The sequence below is a fragment of the Geospiza fortis genome, unplaced genomic scaffold, assembly GCF_000277835.1.
Source record: "Geospiza fortis unplaced genomic scaffold, GeoFor_1.0 scaffold264, whole genome shotgun sequence".
NCBI lineage: Eukaryota > Metazoa > Chordata > Aves > Passeriformes > Thraupidae > Geospiza > Geospiza fortis.
Genome location: NW_005054332.1, coordinates 723,903 through 745,090, shown reverse-complemented (window position 1 = coordinate 745,090; position 21,188 = coordinate 723,903). Strand labels below are relative to the sequence as shown.

General features: G+C 35.8%; 1 protein-coding gene across 2 annotated transcripts in view; it reads right to left on the bottom strand.

Moving 5' to 3' along the window:
* LMBRD1 (LMBR1 domain containing 1) overlaps window positions 1-21,188 on the bottom strand; it is an 89,013-nt gene that overhangs the window by 6,182 nt on the left and 61,643 nt on the right. For both annotated transcript variants that reach the window (XM_014307295.2, XM_031057605.1), the window contains 7 exons: window positions 20,223-20,348; window positions 17,673-17,825; window positions 13,105-13,169; window positions 12,241-12,343; window positions 10,998-11,102; window positions 10,416-10,565; window positions 5,231-5,306 (listed from right to left, as the gene is read on the bottom strand). In XM_014307295.2, the coding sequence (XP_014162770.1) occupies window positions 5,231-5,306; window positions 10,416-10,565; window positions 10,998-11,102; window positions 12,241-12,343; window positions 13,105-13,169; window positions 17,673-17,825; window positions 20,223-20,348 (778 nt within the window). The remainder of the gene's footprint in view (window positions 1-5,230; window positions 5,307-10,415; window positions 10,566-10,997; window positions 11,103-12,240; window positions 12,344-13,104; window positions 13,170-17,672; window positions 17,826-20,222; window positions 20,349-21,188) is intronic.

Below are 21,188 nucleotides of genomic sequence, written 5' to 3'. Positions count from 1 at the left end.
CTATTTCACTTTGGTTTCAGAGAATCTGTGAGGATGCCAAGATTTGCATGTATTAACAGGCTAGGTGAAAAACATTTAACGAGATTTGAAGAGCTAAACCTGTTAATCTCATTTTTTCATAAGTTTAAAGGATGACTTAATTTTAATGTTTATTAAGTACCCTCGAGTAAGGAAAATACTAATGCTACAAGTCCATGTATAAAGTGAAAAGGTACAGCATTAGCCAAAAGCTAAATCTGAAGCCACTTTAATTCCAAAGAGATATAATGCCCAGTTTCTACAGGGAAGCAATAAACCATTGGATCAGCCTGCTGATGGAAAAAGTATTCTCAGTGCTTTTGTTGAAAGTAGAGATCCATTGAAACATTGTGTACAATTCAGGTTAATTACTAGCACTGGCCACAAGGGTTTCAAGACAAGCCATAATTGTTACTTCACACCTACGAACTGCCTCCTTAAACTTGAAGTTCTTCAAGAGGCATTTTCTGAGTCTCCCTTGAAAACCTTATTTTAAAGTAACTAGAGGCAAGCAATTCTTATCATAAAGATATAGCCAGTGATAAACATCAAAGGCAATACTCTAGGGATGAACACAGATGTACACTCTACAAAGGAAGCAGAAGACAGCCTAACCTACTATTTTCACTCTTATCAAAACCTCCTCCTTTAGGAAAAATAATTGTTGGAATTGACATATCTAGACCTGCATGTCAGTGAACAATGTACTGCAAAAAGATATTTATAGCAGTCTTAGCTGTTCATATTGTTTACAGGTGCCAAACAGGGTTTTCTGTGCTCAGACATGCACCACTGTGCTTATCTATATGGAGTTCTTATGGTTATAGAGGACTTAGAAAGTGTTAGGTTTAAGTATAGATTCAGGGTAAAGTACTAGTGAAGTCATTCACAAAGCAACAGGAAAATGTAAAGTACTCACTAAAATCCTCACTTTATGTTAGGCATTTTGTAACTTTTCAAATTAATTAATTTAGAACAACAGTTTGGAAGTGATAACCTACAGTCATACAACTCTTCATACAAAACTACTAATATAATAATAATAGAGGGTTCTTAGAAACTTGCTTGTGGTTTCCCTTTGCACATTTCCTGCATTTCTCTAGAAGAGAAACAGAATATGCTCCTGTTTTGGCATTCGTATTTGGGCCCCCTTTCCAGCTTGAGCAATGTCTATATCTAGTCTTTATTCAGGCAAAAATAAAGCCTGAGCTACTGAACACTTTGACTTCTACCTAATAAATGCGTCTTAAAAGGCAGCACAGATCAAGTAATTTCAAAGCCTTAGAAATTAGATTTTTTTTTCTCACTTCACATGTAGCTCCAAATTAGCACAGGTCTATGAAAAAGGCCTAGCAGATAGACTCTACCCAGCATGTAACAGGCCTTGGGCAAGGCTCATTTCTTCAATGAAGGAAGAAAATCCAAGGGGGATTCAGAGCAAGTTATGCATTTAAAGTGAGTGATGCTTAAAAACTAGATCTTTTCATCTAGGAAGAGGACGATAGTGTTTGTCAGATCATAGCTCAGGCTTGCAGCTGAGTGATTGCTCATTTACATTAAATCCCGTTAACCTGTTAAGGCAAACCTATACCAAGCTTTCAACACATTAATCCCACTGCAAGAGTCGTAATCAAATAATTGAACTTCTTTGCTTTACCTTATACTCAAGCAAATTGTGGACCCAACATTTCAGCTGTCATTTAGCCTTGAGAACAGTCATCAAATGATATTTTTGCCCAACTGTACTGAACATGGAAAACTAAAGCTTGTTTTGCCTATAACAAATGTAACTTAAACAAAAATAACTTGCTGCCCCCAAAAGACTACTTAAAGAGTCTTTTAAGTTAACCAAAACACAAACTTTTTGTGCAAGATCATTAACTAAGAAAAGGTACTTGACTTAAAAGATGTGCCCTGCTCTAATATTTTTTGTCTTCTATTCTGTTTCATGTAGTTACACTATTATGGCCCTTACCTGAGTATAAAACAGATTTACCTCCTGCATATCAGGAGTAAATAGAGACAAGCTTTACTGAATGAAAGCCGATAACAATGCTAAAACATATATATAACTATAAATACTCAAGAATGTGTTTTCTGTAAGATTGCATTTTAACTGCCTTGTGTTTCTCCAGGAAGTGAAATTGTCCTTTGGACCAAACAAAACATTAGTTTGAAACAAATCTACAGGAAACACTGCCCAACACAGCCTGAAGTATTAGCTGTTACAACTTGATCAGGTCTCTTCTACCATCTCAGAAAAAAACCCAACAATTTACTTAGTAACAGTAAGTAGAGATCATATTTCCAATATCTGAGCATTCCACAAGACAGCAGATTGCTATAAGCTTATCTATCAGCACAGCCATTAAAAGGTCATTGCTTGCTTTATGTTTAAGGAAAAACACCTGTTAGAATTCAATCAGTTTAAGTGGAACAAAATTAATTGAGGAGACAAATCCATGTTTGCATTTAGTTACAGTTCACTGGTTTACACAAAACCCTAGTACCAAAGAAGGCAATTCAAACTGCAAGTACTTGACCAACCTTCCTTTATCTTAAAGTTAGTGGCATCTATTTTTGCCCACATCTAATATCCCTAAAAATAAGAGAAATTGTATTTAAAAGTTTAGTTCCTACCTTTGAAATAAATCTGACTTGTCAAGATGCTCTGTCTGATCACAGAAAAGATTAGCTTCTACTTTTCATTAGTTTTGTTACCAGCTATTAAAAATTACAGGTATTCCAAGGTAAGGATTACATCTCCAGTTTCTAAAACTGACTAACTGATTAAACAATCACTGAAGTGTTTTCACTGATGCAACTTTTTAAAAAAAGTTGATTGTTACAAAATAAACTTTTCTTTCAATAATAAAAATACATTAATGGCCTGAATGTATTATCTACAGTTAACACAACTCCACTTAAGCCTTTTGATCACATTGATATTCATATTTAAAAAATATCCGTCCATTTTCTACTTATACTAGCTCAGCACAGGACAGCATATCAACATCTTCACCTCTTTTCTATTAAGAAAGGAGACCATGACTCAGAGATAGCCACTGCAACAACATGATGATGATGACAAACCAAAGCCACCATTTACACAAACCAACTTCTGTTCAGGACATTAGAAGACTAGTTTTAAGCATCAGCATATTGTTTCCATTGATGAAAGTAAACTAAGAAAGAAAATCATGTGAAGTATTAAAGTATTCAAAACAATTCAAGTATGGGTGGAATTGAGCAAGTTTATTTAAATCTAACCCCTGTTTCTATAATTAAGCAAAGTCTGAAGAAATCAGACTATTTTAATTTCTCTCACAAAGGTCAAGACTAACAAGCTTATCAATGGCAGTGAGTATATTCTGCTTTCAGCAGATACTGGCCAAGTCAAGAAGCTGCTTACAAGAAACAAGCATCTGTAAAATTTGGACAAAAGTGATCTCATTTGCTCTTCCAAATTTTGCCAGAGTTACTATTTTTACTCACAAAACCAGGACAACTTAAATATTAATTGAACAATTATATTTGTCAAAATATCAAAATACTTGAAACAGCATTAAGTCTAAACATAGCTGTCAAAAAAAATGTTTTAAGTAAGGGGAAAAATGGGGGATAAAAATCACCCTTGGGAAATGCGATGAACCAGCAGGAACAAGACTAACACATATTAATTTGAAGATAAGCACAATAAATAACACATATATTAATTTGAAGATAAGCACAATAAATAACACATATATTAATTTGAAGATAAGCACAATAAATAACACATATATTAATTTGAAGATAAGCACAATAAATAACACATATATTAATTTGAAGATAAGCACAATAAATTTGAAGACAAATACAAGGGAACTGCCCTGCAGAAGAGACCTGGCTTGACAGACTCGGAACAAAGAACTAATGGTCCAGTTACCTCTACTAGTACAAAAATAATTAAGCTTCATATTTTCCAATAACAAAAGTAGAGAAAAACTGAGTGGGTATTAAGAGCTTCAAGAAGCAGTCAAAAGATCAGGTGTTACAGAATACTGATAATAAGAGGAGAACACAGGACAACTATTTATCTTTTCTATTAATAACTAACACTGTAAAGCATTTTCATAAGGATAGAAATGCACACACAGTACAACTGCTGTTCATACAGAGGAGCTGAAAGTTGGCCAGAGTAAGAACAACTGAATGCTTGGGTTCAAAAAAATCTGGACAATTCTGAAGGCTATAAATCTTAAGCTGAGATCACTGTTAGTAATCAATATAATTGTGACCTTAAAGAGTACTACCAGTATTGCAATGGCTTCTGCAATTCAATCTGTGAAAAAATCGTATATATGCAGAGGAAAGGAAGTGTAAAGGAACACTGCAAAAAATAAAAACAGCATGATTTCAATTAGCTTGGTTTTTTAATAAAACCAGGCTAAAAGTCATTCACAAGCTTACTCGAGTTTCACTGAGGAATAAGCACTAAATAAAATGTTACTAGTTTCTCTCCCAAAAAAAAAAAAAAAATCAACTATTAAGGCCTGCATAGGAAAGTAAAGGAACACTCCAGCATTATCCATCTGCTGGCTAGTCGTTACTTAACTCCAGAATAACCATAATACATCTTCTGCTCAAGTAACAGTCAAAAATGGGGTAATACAGCTGAGAAAATTTATCATTCCCTATTATCTCCAGCATACCTCTAAGAGAATTAGAGAAAAATAGTCTAAGATTTCTAGTTCTACTAGTATTGTTGCTCATGGAAGAGCCTACAATTACATCTCATTAAAAATTATGTAATTCTCTTATCTGTAAGTTTCCACTGAGAATCTCAAGTTCCACTGAGAAGCTCAGACCTTTGTTTTCCTGAGTACCTTGAGAGACCAAATAGAATATTTGTCTGCATGTTTGTATGATAAACAGACACAGTGAAGTGCACTTTCAATGCTAAGCTATTCACCAGCTGGGGTTTATTTTTAAGATCTTCTACATACACATTAAAGCAAATGTGAGATTTTAAATTTAACTGGAATGCTTTGTTACCCATGGTTTCTACTAAAAATAGTCATTCCTTCAAATGAATAAAGTAAGCTTTAACTTAACTATACATCAAAGCTTCATTTTAGGCAAATGAAAGCCATGAAGACAGATTAAACTGCTTATTACAGCTGAGCATGCACCTATTACAATGGAAATAAAAGGAACTAATTTATCTTACCTTCAGGTGCATCTGCATCACAGTCTTTAGACACAAGTGTCACATTCCTTGGCTGACCATCAATTGTCTTATTACTCTGCATTATAAATATGGAAAATTAGTACATTAGTCTTCCAGAAGCAGTCTTCCATAGACAATGATAATGCAGAATCCACGTATATTTTCCAGTGAATTAAATAAAAAACCCTTAAATCTCGTAGACTATTGAAAAGTATTTTGAACAGCATAAGCACAGTAAGCCATGAGCAGTAAAACAAGAACATTTCTAAGTAAGATTTCATTAACAAAACAATTAATAGCTTGTGTTCTTTTTGAAGACTTGTGAAAAATATACTTGAGCTCTGAAAATAAACCTTTTAACTGTGCATAAAATTAATTTGAAAATCAACTTTGGTGATGAAGACACCACAGAATTGTTAGAATTGATAATGATAATGAATACAGTTTACTTCAGGTCTAAAAGACAGATGGTGGCATGCAACATATTTGGACTGCCAGAGCGGAAGAAGAAAAATTATGCTTAAGTGAACTATTGAAAACCCAAATGTACCTGCTTAAATGTCCCAAATCTTTGGAAAACTGACCATTTCAGGGAACATCAACTCTGTTTTCCACATTTTTGAACAATCAGTGAATAATTTTAGCAGAGCCCAATGTAAATCCTTTGCTCTACACTGATTTTTTTTCATAACTGATTCACTTTAAAGGGTCACATACCTACTTGTACTTCCTCGTACCCTCGTGATTTCCTAAACAGAAAATCCTCTAAAGAAATCAGTAAGAGTCAATGCCTTTTCTTCAGACTGAAAAAAGTTCCTTAAAACATATCAGCAATCAGTACAAGCTGGCACATAAAACTAAGCTGTAACTTCTCTGAGGAAGCTTATCAATATTAAGCAAATTCAGCTTTCACTTTGAACAGTTGAGAGAAACAACTCAGTATCTGCACAAAAAAGTAGCAATTTGTACATGCAGTTAATTTTGTTTCATGCAAGCCCATGGAAGTGGGGAGACTGTCCTAAAAAATGGATCTAAATTGAATATGACTTAGTCACAGGCATCAAGAACAAAAGAGAATGTGTAAACAAACAACAGGGTAAGAGCAGAACACATTAAATTTCAATCATTCAGTGTACATTTAGCAGTTTCCCATCTCCAGAATGTATTCCAGCTGACTGTCATTATTCCAGCTTATACTGCTCAGTCACAACAAGCATTTCTTTCAAAAGAACAGTATCATACCTTGTAAAATTCCATGGGGCACACTAAAAGCACAAAACAACTACAATATAGCCATTTCAAAGTTTTGCCTTCCTTAATCTCATTCACTTTACCATATTAACAGAACTTTAAATACAACAATAACTAGACCTATGGGCTTTCTTTGACAACATCTATGCTGTTTTCCAGGTCTTATATTACTGTTCTCCATGAACACTCCTATAATTTCAGACATTTTTAGTGTAAGTATTGCCAGAGTAAAACTTTAGTGGTCTGTTATCCCATCTACTCCAAGGCAGAATGCAGGATGCAGCAAGGCCAAGCATGAGACAAAACTATGGACAATAACTCAGTACGGGCTTCAAGAGCTGACACATTTTGGACACTTGAGAAAATAGCAAGCTATTATATAAAGGGTTTGGATATAGCCTGTTACACCTACATGATTAGTTTCTGCTTATGTTAAGGACCAAGAACTTGAAGAGATCTGTTTCCACACTTAGCCATCCACGAGATGATACTTCTGGATTCCTGCTACTGACAATGGAGAGACTCTGAGTCCTGCAATTTAGCTCCACTCCTCCAAATTATCTATGTGATGACTGAAGAAAGAAAGTGATCATTGCTATTCTGGTCCCCAGTCAGGGAAAACCATCCATGTTGCTTATGGCAAGTACTGGCTTTTAAATTCCTGTCTGAGTCAATCAAGTCTTAAAGGTCCACTGGTACAAATACCAGCAAGCAGTGGTCTTTCTTTCAGACAAAGGTAAATAATAACCCTTGGTCTTACTGAACAGAAATAGGAATTATACCTCAAGCACAGGCAAAGTAATGGCTTTGCTAGAAAGCTAAGAAGGTAACCTAGATATGGATACAATTCTTTGTGAAAGGTTATAGAAAGAGTCATTGCTGATTAACGGTTAAGACAAATTGCTTCAAGAAGTAAAGCTAAGCTATCCTTGGTGTCTGAAGAGCTATGAAAGTTGAACAAATTCCTGCAGAGGGATTCAGTTGGTATGGGAACAATACTTCCAGAACATCCAGAAGAACAACATCCAGAAGAAATTTTCACAAGTTTTCTACAGACACCACAGCTGAAGACACTGATGAATTGGGGTCACATGCTTTGAACACACCACTGCTCAGAGTTAATAAAGCAAGTAGCCCAGGTCTAGTTAATGTTAATTGCCTCACAAAAGCTCCACTTTCATATATATATATATATTCAGTTAAAAGGAATAGTTACCAGCACTTCCAAATTAAAAGCTCCTGCCAAGAGTAACAGTCTCCAAAGGAAACATCCCAAGATTCAAACAGTGACCTAACCTATCCCATGCATTACTATAGATTGTGATAACTTACCACGACACATTACTAGATTTGGAATTACTGTAGAGCAATGCAGAGGGGGGAAGTGCTCCTTTTACAGTCTATCAGCCACCAGACTGTCATACACATGTCTATCAGCCCATCCATCCACTAAGCTTTCCTGGAATAATGCTCATTATTGCTTGGTTCTTAAACACTGCTGGTTAACAGTGGTGAATTCTAAAGGATGAAATCAACTGTAGTGTGAGAGCACAATGAAAACCCGGACTGTCAAAGTGAGCTGGTGCACAGGGTTCTCAGGTTCTCATCATCAGGAAGCTTGCTGTGTCTAGCTCACTTGCCCTGCTCCTGGTTACGTTCCTGGACACTCCTAAATCCATAATCACCAATTCAATAACTCTTAAGAACCTCTTCATTACTACCTCCACAGAAAAATACCTTGCTTCTCTTCATTCCCAGACTCCATTTCTCCTCACTTCAAAATATCACAATTTAACATCCAGTTGCCAAGGTAGTCAGACACAGAAAATGTTTCTGATACATTCTGAAATACTCTTGGAGAGTATGTTTTCTGAAAACCTTGTATCTATTTGGTAGGCCAGAGATGCCCAGATGTAATTTACCAGCACATTCTTTATGTCTCATGTTATTTTAACAATAAAACCAGTTTCTACTCAAATTAGATTATGCACTTTAAACACAGCTCTTTGAAATGAGACATAATCTGAAGACTCAGGATGGCTATCTTGACCAGAACATTTTGTAATCCTTTAAACAGAAAGTTACAGCTCTACTCAACCATTCCAGCTAATCCTTCTTGCAGTGCTGACCAGGATTATATTGCAATAGCTGCAAGAATGACAAGAGCCTTTCTACTGCTGTGCTCTATTCTCTTGACCCTTTTTTTCTCAGAAATTATGTATTTTTCTTCAGATACTTCTTGTCATAAACAGCTAACATGCAAGTATTTGTTAAGTCTCAATCCTTCTGCCTCTCGTAATATACACACATTTTATTTTATTCATAAAGCAAAACAAACTGCTAGCTACAGCCTTTATTATTTATTTTTCTATTGAAATCTTCCATGCTGTCCACAAACTTTATCACAAAGTTCTATGTAAACACACCTAAACTGACTTTCATCTTAGTTTCATGCTACTACTACCCTAATTCTGACAAGTTGAGCCAATGCACACCTAAGCACGTTTATTTTGTTAGGTATATTTAGCATAAAATCTAATAAAATGCATTACACTTTCTAAATACCAAATATTCACATTCCCTACAGTGATTCTATTACTGTGCTTGGATTGGTATCAGGATGACCAATTGCCCATTACCAGAGAATTCAAATGTAAAGTCAGCAGTAAGTAGCATTTACTGAGACCTCCACTTCCTGCAGTGACAATCCTACCACACCAACACATTTAAGTTGAGAAAGTTCCTCTTCTCTAGCCTATTTAACACTATTCCAATTTCAATTTCTCCTTGTAACCCTTTTGCCCCAAGAATTCTGTATCCACTGTTTAAACTAAGAGAATTGATAGTAATAAATTACAAAAATTACTAATTCGTTGCAGCTGAAGGAAGTCAGTAGGTGTTTGGTTTGTAAAGCAGGTGTGTTCTCCTCCCACAGGAACATCCTCACAGAGAAGTACAGAGATATTCCAAAAGCTCAAAGCAGCATCCAATCACTTCAATGTCATTTAAATATTTTCTTTTGACTACTCCAGCTCAACAGTTTTGTCTTTGTGACACTTAAACATCAAACAGCACACCAAGGGATCTTGACTTCATTGTGCCTGAATAAGCAACCAGTTCATAACCTGGTTAGTTTTCTGCATTTGCATGATCAGATCTAATGAACTCTACCCCTGAGAGATACCAGACCTTAATAAACAGCTATCCATGAAACCTCTCAAGATGCTTCTGATATGCAACTTTGAACTTCGCCATAAATATGCAGACTGCCACTCAAACTAAGATGTAACACAATAATTTAATTCTTCAGGTACAGAAGATGAAAGACTTAAAAAAATCAAAATCTTGAAATACACAAAAGTGCAATAACAAAATCAGAGATTAAATTTTAATTGCTTAATGCTGTAGAATATTTTACAGTGCAAGAACTGCATGGAGTTTCACGAAGTTGGACAATCCAAAGTGCCTGAAATGTGACGAATGTGCACACACTTAGCTCCACTCAGTTTAATATTTTCTTCTGTACCAAGTTCTCTGTCATGATAAAAAAATCATCAACTGTGGGACAGTACTGATTTCATTCTGTACACAGCTTTACACATTCAAAATAATCATCCCTGCAGTCACTCAGCAACCTAAGCAGACCAGCACAAAATCTAGTGGAAGCTATCAACTGTCTTATCAGGAGAAGTAAAACAAACCTCAGTTTCACACTAAGTCTTGACATGACTAAGTCACAATTTCTTGGGAAATTAAGTTGTGTTATATATAGTGCAATCAGTTTCTGGCTTGTGTATTACCAAGAGCCCTTCCAGTATTTATAAAACTGCCTACCAAAATCTCTTTGAAAACTGCATCTGACTTTCAAAGTTTCTGTAAGCAGTACACTTTTAATACAGAAAATAAAATGTAAACAGAAAAAAAAGCATCTCACCTGTACCAGGTATTTCTGGCTTCCATACATTACATACTGTGGGGCAAGACTGTAAATCATGTAACTTGTATGAAGAACTATCAACAGAAGTATCATACAGAGAAATAAGAGTGCTTGAGGTCGAGTTTTTCCTCTTCTGATTTTATAAAGCTAAAATCAGAAAAACAAATATTAATACAATGAAATAGCTCTTTTTTTTTCCTGAAGGCATTCAGAAAGCTCTTTAGTTCAAATAAGTTTTAAATCTACTGCCAGAAGTGGGAGGTTGCTAAAATTATCTTCTGGCAACTTCCAGGAGTTCAAAGCAGGTTTTCAGGTGTATTTACCTAAATTTCAAAGCACAGCTATTCAACGTAATTAAGTTCTATTTGTGTTAATGGCCCAAAAGTCTGATAACTTGGTAAAATGAAACACCTTCCAAAAGCAGTGCAAATGGTACAATAGGCTTTTAACGCTGATTAGACATACAGACAATGCTGTTGGCAACATCCCACATTCCTGAAGCAATACAAAAATCTTAAATATATTCAAGAGCACATATTTTTTAAATATCTGAGTATTAGAAACAAACTCTTAATTTACCCGTGTCCAGAAGAACCATATTCCCATATTTCGAATCCCTGCCATTGAAGTGAAGATAAAGTACATAACAATGGTTGTGATAAGAATATAATCAAGTGGAAAAACCTAAAACAAGAACACAAGCAGTTAAAAAGACAAGGAAGAAAGCTCTTATCCCACTCAAAACTAAGTATCTTCTACCTCTATAGCTTATATCTGAGGTAGTCAGAGTCCTATTTTACATAGCTGATTCCAAATATAGCTAACATAGCTTGCTGCTAATAGAGCTTAGACAATTAATGTGGAAAAGCATTAAGCATTTTTATTAATTTAAGACATGCCTTAATGTTGAAGTGTTATGCATTTTTAGACCAAGAAATATTTAATTATTTTAAATACACCCACAGAATGACAAGTCCACAGTGGCAACAATTATTTTAGGACTGCATATTTGTGACTATTTTTCTGATCATATTTGCATACAAAACTTATATTTACATTAATAAAAGCTTGAGATAACATTGCTGCTGAACACTACTTGTCTCAGTGAACTACAAGCTTAGATGTTCAACAGTTTTAAAAGCTATGGGGAAGCAATGCATTGTGCTGACCCATTACACCAACAATATAGGAATACCTCAACTGGAGGAGGAATAAAGCACTAGTTTAATAGCAAAGCTTTTCTTTTTCTCAGTTTACTCATCACAAACTCAAATTTGTATGTGTACTTGTTGCCATCCAACTCTACTAAAGTTAACTGATGCATGTTTTTACATTGGGCTTGCTTCCAAGACTAATGCCTTACTATAATATAGCCAATGTTGCATTTTTTTCAGTGTGCAATATCTTAAAAAGTGAAAAGTCGCATTTACTTGACTAAAAAGGCCTAAGTTATAGCAGTTGTAGTTACTATGCACTGATGTACTGGTGTACTGATCAATACACCAACTAGAATGTATGTAGAACATGTGACAAAGTTGTTTTATTCTGTGCATAGTAACTACAACTGCTGTCATTCCCTGCTGCCACTGTATTCTCATCACATAGAGATCACTTTCAAGCACCACCTTCCTTGCCCAAACTAGATTCCTTTCACCCAAGATTTTCATATCGTAAATAGTAACTAAAAACAGGGAAGTTGCCTTGCTTTTACTGAACCCACATTTAGACAATATTGCTTTAATTAATGTAATTAATTGGGGAGAAGTTTAAAAGGAAATGGAAGAGCATCCTTACGTATGTATATCACCACTTCCTTACTTACCCTTTGAAGAACTGGTAACAGCATATTCAACGGATTGGTCAGATTAGTTCCTAGAATTATAAATCCTGAGTCGAAGCCAGCCGAATGCAGAGCTTTGTCCAAACTGCAGTAATTAGAAAAACTGGGTAAGTGCTGTAGTTCTCCCAGAGCTCTGTCTTTAGTTTCAAAAGGGAAACTCAAAAAAAAACCAAAAAAACAAAACAAAACAAACTGAACTAATCCCAGAGAGTGACAGCTGTCTAACATCTATACAGACACATGCTTTCCTTTACCACACTCACTGCACTTGTTCTGTGAAAGATGTATTGATTTCTGCATCTCCTCAGCATTTTTGCTTTTCCCTAGTTTGGGTCAAAAAGCATATGTCCCCAGTATGACAGATCAAAAATGCCAATATTTGAGACCTTTGGCTAGTGTCGATTCACACTGAAATCTACCAGATTTGCAGCTGGCTATATTGCTTTTGACACTATAAAACCATTTCAATGTAATGCACAGCAAAATGGATTAAACATGTAATTTACTGCAAGATTTTAAGCACCTGCTAACCCGTCGAAGTACCTGCAGTAAGACTCATTCAAGCAAGCAGAATACTTCTGTCATCTGAATTAAAACTTCCTGAACATATATACTTAATTTCTCTGCTGAATCAGAACTGTTTCCCACCCGAAAAATGTTTTTTCTTCAGTTTGTTTTGGTACACTTTGCTCCATTTCAATATAAACTATTATAACGAGAAGTGCAGCTCTATTGACAGAAATGTAACATTGAAAAGAAGGGGGCTGAGGCAACCATCCAAATTTTTCTATTAGAGCAGAAACTAGGTAATTTAAATGGTCAAGGAAAATGCTGAAATGCACTTACTTTGACAAGAACAGAGAGACAGTGAAGAGCAATGCCACAATGATGAAGAACACTCCCCACACAATCTACAAGTAAAAAATTTAAAACAATTTAACTGAAAGTGTTGGCAGTTGATGCAAGAAGTGAACACTTGCCTTTGTTTCAATAAGAAACTAATGATTGTGGAGCACTTCAGGGCTTAAATACACTTCAAACAGTAACTTTTTGGTAAATACTTGAGAGAAGTGCTCACAAAACTTTTACCATGTTAAACATTGTTTGTCAAGTACTCATATCACATGCTCTACTGTAACACAAAAATCTACCCCAATGTCAAAAGTGACATTAAGAAAAGAGATGACACATTACATTTAACAAAAATAGCATTTAGCAGAACTCACAACCTGTATTCTCCGTATTATCTGGAAAGCCTTGACCACCTCATGTGTGCCCACCTTCCAACAGGAGGCAACAGCACAGCTTACAAGGAACATCTCACCCTTCCTGAGTAAAAGCACCCTTCTGTAGCACTATTCTGAAATGCACAATGACCAAGACACTTGGGAATGATGAAAAAAAACCAATCCCAAATGCCAGGTCTCCATTAAAATACAGAGAAGTGTTTTTGTTATGCCTAACAAATACAGCACTCCAGCCAAGAATTGATTCTCCAAGCTGCCTCAACCAGAACACCACCTACTGTGTTTTTGGATTATCACCTAGTTCAGGAAACTATTCTCCCTCCTTCTGACAGGTTTTCTCCCTCACAATCTTTTCCCCTGGGTGTTTAGGGGATGATACACAGAAGAGAGCCCAGACAGGAAAATCATTCACTTACAGTTCCAACAGTTTCACTGTATTTTCCTAGAAATCTTAGTCATGGAATACAATCAGATAAGTGCACTGAACTTCCCAAAACAACATTTTCAGATTGCTAGACCTGAAACTTCGACAGTCATTTCAAAATTCTAAATGCAGGTACACAATGCATGGTCTTCCACATGAATGAGGGAGTTTCACAGGTTTATTAGCCTCAAAACTTGTCACACAACCATCATGAAAAGGTTAAGAACTATATTGCAGCTGCTCATTAAAGACTCTCAGAGATACAATGCTATTATTGTTCATTAAATTCTGAAGATAAACTTCCATCTGCGAACTCTAACACAGTATCAGAACATCACTTACACAACAACTCAAATTATGTAGGTCTTATTAGATATAGATTTAGAGATCAATATCAAGGTAAGTATTAAGTTTTGCATTTCCACATAATTAAATGTACTAAGATTTAACCTCTCCACAGTAAATCCTACTAGCTATTAGCTGTATGGGAAATAGATATTGAAAACCAATAGAGGCCAAAAGTCTGAATCTCATAATTCTTCACTACCTTCTGCCAGCTATGCCCACTAGACAGGTATTTGTATCTCCTCTGGAATATGCCTGTCTTCTGAGGTGACATCTAACATTAGGAAATCCACAAACAGTTGGTACTTGTTTAAAAAGCCTCAAAAATAACTTCCAAAAAATTGTTAATATTCATCCTGTAGACAGACACCAAGCTCAGCAAAAGAGGTGCTGCTCCTGAGAATGGAGCAAGACATTTCTATCCCAGCCTATTAAGAGGACTATGCTGGAGCAAATAACCACACTTAGCCCATGGAGAGCCCCAGATCAGAACAAGAGGATATTTTCTAAAGGAAGCTGCAGCCTACAGAGATCCCACAGGTGCTTCTGACAGGAACTATAGTTCATGGAGTCCCCTCACACTGGAATAGAAACAAAGTGTGAAGAGGAAGCAACAGCAGAGTAGAGGTTTTATGGACTAATGGCAACTTCCCATTTCCCTATTTCCCTCTGTGCCACTCCAGAGCCAGGACAAAAAGAGTTGAGCCTTGGAAAGAGCGGGCATCTCTGCTCATGGAGATCTCAAAACAGAGCACTTGACTTCCTTATATTACCTTAGGCATTTCCAGTTTGCTCCCAACAGCTGTGAAGTACACCATGAAAATACAGATGCAATACTGCAAACTTATTATTTTTGAGCAGACTTCTATGTTTCATATCCTATAGTTTTGTTCACATATTGAGCAAACATAGCTATGTGCTCTGGAGTTTGTTTTCCCTAAAAAAAAAATTTAAAACTCCTAGAGTATACAACATTTCTCTTGTTGCTGAGAGTATCAGATGGAAGTGTAAGAATCCATAAAAAAGGAAATGTCACATTTTGCAGAAAGAAATTAGACTGATTTAACGTTACTCAACAACCTCATGTTGGCCAATACTCAATTCCCTGGGATCTTAAGATGTGAAGCTTCTGACTGAATTGAAAAATTAACAGCTTCATCTTTGAATAAGCTGTGAGTAAAATAATCATCAAATGAGGCTTTCTACTTAAAGAAAAAAGTTTTGCCTTTAACAACAAATCACATGCTCATAGATACTTAGCAGTAATAAAATAATTAAAGCAAGAACACTTGAGGACACTATACAAAGACATATGATAACAGAAGTTCGAATGTAGACACTATGCTAATGCCATAAAAGACCTTGAAAATTAAATGCAATTCCTGAACATGTTATTCTGTTCTGTCAGTCCCAATAAGAGCCTGAAACTCCCATAAATTGACTATCTCAAATATAAAGCAGAAAAAGGATTCTCTATCTAGTACTTGCTTCACAGGAAATGGAATGTTTCTTGAAGTCTGAGAAGCAGCCACATAATTGAACAGTAATATCCAAATTTAAGGCACTGAAGGTGAAAATGTTGTAAAACAGTGAGCAAAGCTCCAAGATACTTTCTGCACTTCTACATTGAACAGAAGTACTACATATGGATATCAAACATATTTTCACCTTTTCTTAAAGCCCAACTGAACAATTCACAAGTTATATATCTGCAAAGACATCCCAAAGGCTCTTCAAGCAACACTAAAACAGCTCTGAAAGAGTTAACATGCAATTAAGTGATAGACATTACCACCTTCACAGAACAGCTCTAGTTAAAGCAAACGAGTTCTCTGACATGCTTCATAGCACAACCATAGTCTAAGAAAAATCTATCAGGAAAAATTATCCACCAGCAACGCTGCTTCAGTCTGTGATTCATGAGTCAACAACTCACAGTGACTGTCACAGCTACTGAGTGAACACAAAGCTTTCAAACCATGAAAACAAGGAGACACTGGAATACCACCCAGACTGTAGGTGATAACCTGTAACTAATGTTATTGTATGCTTTCCTGTGAGGACACAATGAAACGTTCAAGTCCCAGGGACAAAATATACGGCCAACATATTTCTCAAATTTGAGCTTTATGTGAAAAGTTGTAGAAGCTTAATACCTTATACACAAGCTGTATTAAGTATTTTTAAATCAAAAGGAAGCCTCCAAACTGTTAAGATGAATAGTTAGGGATATTTGTCCTTTCAATGAAAGAGCTCAGTCTATATTTGTAATGTATCATAGCAAGATAACTCCACTAAGAATTGCACACTGAAAGCTTTTGTTCAGCGGCAATTTCAGCCCAGCACTCAGCATTAACAGCAGCAATGACAGAAGAAATGGTTTACCCATACCCCTCCCAGCTTTCCCAAAAGCAGCCTACAGTTGAAAGTAACGCTGAAATTTCTTCCTACTTCTAGTTGGCAAGAAATACTTTATATGGCAATACTGTTCATAAAGGTACTAGTCTTCAAAACCAGGTATCTACTGAAAAGTAGATATCAAAGTATCAAAGTCCTAAGATCAAAGAGACCAAGATAAAAGCTTTGCCCCAGTAACCATCTCCCTTGCATTGGTTAAGTATCACAACATTACATTCTACTCAGCTAGCTTGCTATTTATCATGTAATTCCTTGGCAAGATGCTTATTCCAAATGCATATATTATCAAAGTGTCTCTCATTTCTGCTGGATACATGTAATTTAGATTAACCTAAGCTAACTGACAGCCATAGACTTCTTCCTTCTTCCCATTTTCCCATTTTCATATTTTTGATTTAAAAAGTAAGACATTCAGATTTTCTATGGCAGTAGCACCAAAGTAAATCTGCTAGGTTTTGCTCATTTTTAATCTTAATCACAGCTGAGACAAAGTAGAAGGTTTTCCAACAGCTCAGAGTTCACTATTGTTGTAACAGGACATGAAATAAAACAAGGTGCATGCTGGAACTTCTAAGGCGAAAAGAAGGGCAGTTTATTTTCAAACTCCAATATTTATAAACTTTCAAAAATGACAGTGGATTGGAGGATGAAATTGCCACCTCTCCAATGACACTGGTCAAACCAACAGTTCATCCACTTTCTCCTCTTCCAGAAAAGAATGCAAAAACAACCATTATTTACATGAAAGTGTGTGAGAACTCCATTACAAAAAATGTAAATATCAGAGGGCTTTGAAGAACTTAGAAGAATAGGGCAACACACAATAGGGCTATCTATCATTGTGCAGTACTGGAGTAAATTTAAAAAAAAGTGCAGTTGATATTCAGGATGGCAATTGATAAACTTCACCTGTGATTTAGGGGGAGAAAAGGAAGTTGGAAGTTATTTCAATTTAAGTAACAAAAAGTGAGAAGTTTTACCTTTAGAGGTCGAATAGCTTCACAAGCTTTTGTCCACCAGCTTTTCTCAATAGACTCCAGATGCCTCTCTCTCCTTCGAAGCGTCCTTAACCTCTCTTCTAGTTGCTGTAATGTCCGTCTATCCCTCGATGACAGAGGACGACCATCTCTGCACTGATTACAAAAGAGTGCAAAAGATCAAGAATCACCAAATCAAGAAAATAGACTTGACAGCTACTTAAATTATTTACAACAACTCTAAAGAATTACTAGTATATAATTCATGCATGTATAATTTCTATGACTATCAAGAGCATGAAGCGCAGAAGTCACAAGCTGCAACAAGAGGAATTCCTATTAGGTGGCAGAAATCACTTTTCATTATAAAAATTTTCAAAAACTTTAACAGGGTGGATGGTCTCCATTGTTAGAAATAGTTTAAAAGCACAGTCATTATCCAAATAACCTGATCTAACTTGAAAGAGGTCCACATTTTGTGTGGAGGGTTGAACATGGTGATTTTCAGGTCACTTCCCATTAAATTCCATGATTAAGCCTACATATCCAACTCAGCACTTATTTTCTTTCCAGCATTCCACTTTATACTCTTATGTTTCTTGAGCAAGAAACATAGGTCAGATAAGAGGCAGCATCACCCAAGAATTAGGTGAATGTAACAGATAGTTTGATCATTATGTTTAGGAAAGTATTTTAATTTTGAGCCTTTACACTGAGCAGGAACCATTACACTCCACTGTAAAGTGAGCAGCACATCCTTACATCTCAGTTCTGCTATAAGCAAAAGCAACAAAATGGGCATTAGGGAGCTGAACCAAAATTGTTTCTAACACTGATGCTTGTGTATTACAAACTCATCCTTGGAAAACAAAAGATTCTTTTATAGTAGGAAATGCACTAAAATGATATTTTAAAGTCTTGAAATTCCTTATTAATTTACCTCTTATTTTAAAGGATCCTTCCTACAATTAATATAACAGTTTATACCACGGAGGAAAAAAAATTAAATTTGTCAAAAAGGCTATGACTACATCATAGGTGTACGTAACACTTAAATTGGAGATTACAATGTACTTTTAATATGAACACAAGTACTATACCCTGTATAGCACCTCTGTGACTTAAAAATGACTTTTTGACAACAGTTCAAGCTTCAATTATTTAAGACTAATGAAATAAATCTACCTGATGCACTAACAGTAAAAGAACACACTACATATTGAATCTCAGTAGCATACCTTCACACTTCTAGTTTTTACTGTATAGTAGTCTCAGTAACACTTTCTTCACAACTTAATGCATAAATAACTGAAGAACTAAGATTTTCATTACAGAATGCAGCAGAATCCTGACCAGAACCCATAACCCAAGAAAAATTAGTTTGCACTAAAGGTCATATTAAAATATAAACATAAACTAAGAACTTCCTAGTTTTTGAACCTAAAGTTTTGCCAGACTGAACAATAAGACCAGTTGCATGCCAATTACCATAATCAAACAAGGTCTTCCATAATAAGTAATGATCCATTTGTCACAGCTTTCTCATTTTTCTCATATTGATTCCAGTAAGGGATGCCTTTGTGCTGTAGTGCTTTGTGCAAAACCAAAACACGATTATTTAAACAGACTACTTTTTAGATTCCTTTATTCAACAAATTGTCTAGAACACTGAAGATGCCCACGCTGTAGAGGTAAGCCAAGTATCAAGGGAAGTCTGTTGGAACTGCTTCAACATCTCTAAGGTCTACTATCACAGAGCATATAACAGCACAGATGGACTGCCAGGAGGGAAGGGGGGCACCTCAATGTCACTTTTCCCAATCAAGGCTGTAAAAACACTGGTCAAGGCATTATCTGAAATGAGTTGAAAAAAGAGGCAGAACATTCTCCCCTATCATCTTGTAGGTAAAGAAATCTTACCCTCCTTTGGCTTGCACTCAGATTGTTAAAAGTGTCTTGCTTATATGAGGCACAGCATTCCCATTAGCTCCAAAACCATAATGGGTTTACAAATAGTGTTCCTAGGGATATTTAGGACTTAGAACAGCTTTCCATCTGCATGCTTTCCTAAAGAAATTATTTATAACAGCAAGGTACATTAACTGGGAAGCAAGAATATCTGGAGCTGTTATTTATTCATAAAGATGATTAATAGTTTGATGAATCTAAATCATGACAGCTCTTTGTAGCAAGTATCCAGTGTTAACTATGCTGCATTGAGTAAATCATCAAACTGGATGCTGTTTCTGATAGCAGACTAAGTGAGGTTAATATCTACAAAGCATCTCTTCCATCCAAGCAGGCCTGGAGAAGGTTGAGTTTAATTTGTTAACACTTATTAGCTAGACAGAAATAACTACTGCTGCAGGACTGACACAAAGAATGTAATTGCTGCTACACAAGTGACTACACGTCTTTCAAAGTAACTCAAATAACTGCAAGCTCTTAATTTCTTACTTGCTATTCTTTCTGGAACAGACTCTACAGCATGACCATGAACTAGTAAGCAAGGAAAAAAAATCATTAAGAAAGTGACAACAGTGAAGACCTTACCTTGGATTTAATCCTCAATAAATGTTGTTCTACTTCTTCAATATCTTCAGTGTTCTCCAAACGTTCATAAGATGCACTGGTAGTTCCCTTAATCAAGTTCAGAGGCAAAGCTGACATACCATAAGCCTTAAATAAAAAGGAAATATACATACTCAAATTTTCTGCCATATATTTTCATCTGATAAGGCTGCTCTATGTTGTACAGCTATGAGGCAGCACAAATGGGTGTTTCTTTCATCCCATCTCTTACTAAGGCATCCAATTCCCCTCCTCTTTTGTGCAAAACATAAACATGGGATGCAAATTCCAGCATCCCACATCATTACAGTGGTACTTAAGTGTCTCATGACTACTCAGACAACTATTAAGATTTCATATAAGCACAGAACATGGATGATTTATTAAACTAGTCCTTGTTTTTTTGTAAATCACATAGCTTCCAGAAACCCTAACCTTCCCACTTCAGATCAAAATCAACATTTTGTGCAATACAGAAACATCTAGAAATTGAACATTAGTAGTTTTAGAAGCAAAGCATACACAACTTCTTTGCAGCCAGTAGTGTTCAAGTTGTTTTTGAATAAAATTGAGTTGAAAGTACCAAATTTACTAAAACCAAAATTCTGCAGTAAAAAGGCAGTAAAAGCTATGTGAACATCTGAACTCAGCTACATTCCAAGACTGCTTAGACAACCATTCATAAATTTTCTCAGAATTTATTCCTCATTATAAATTCTGTCATTCAAAGTGTTTTGCCAGCTTCTACATCAACAGTGCATCCAGATTTTTCCAATGCAAAGTCCATAAGCTTAAGTCCACTAACGAAAAGAAACATATTTGAGGCAAGGTAAACAATCAAATGGCACTACTTTCTCTCTGTTACCCTGCGATTATGACAGATCAAAGCCAAGATCAGAAGTTACTCCAGGCAGTTCAGAGACATTAGCCATAAGCTTGTAATTTGTT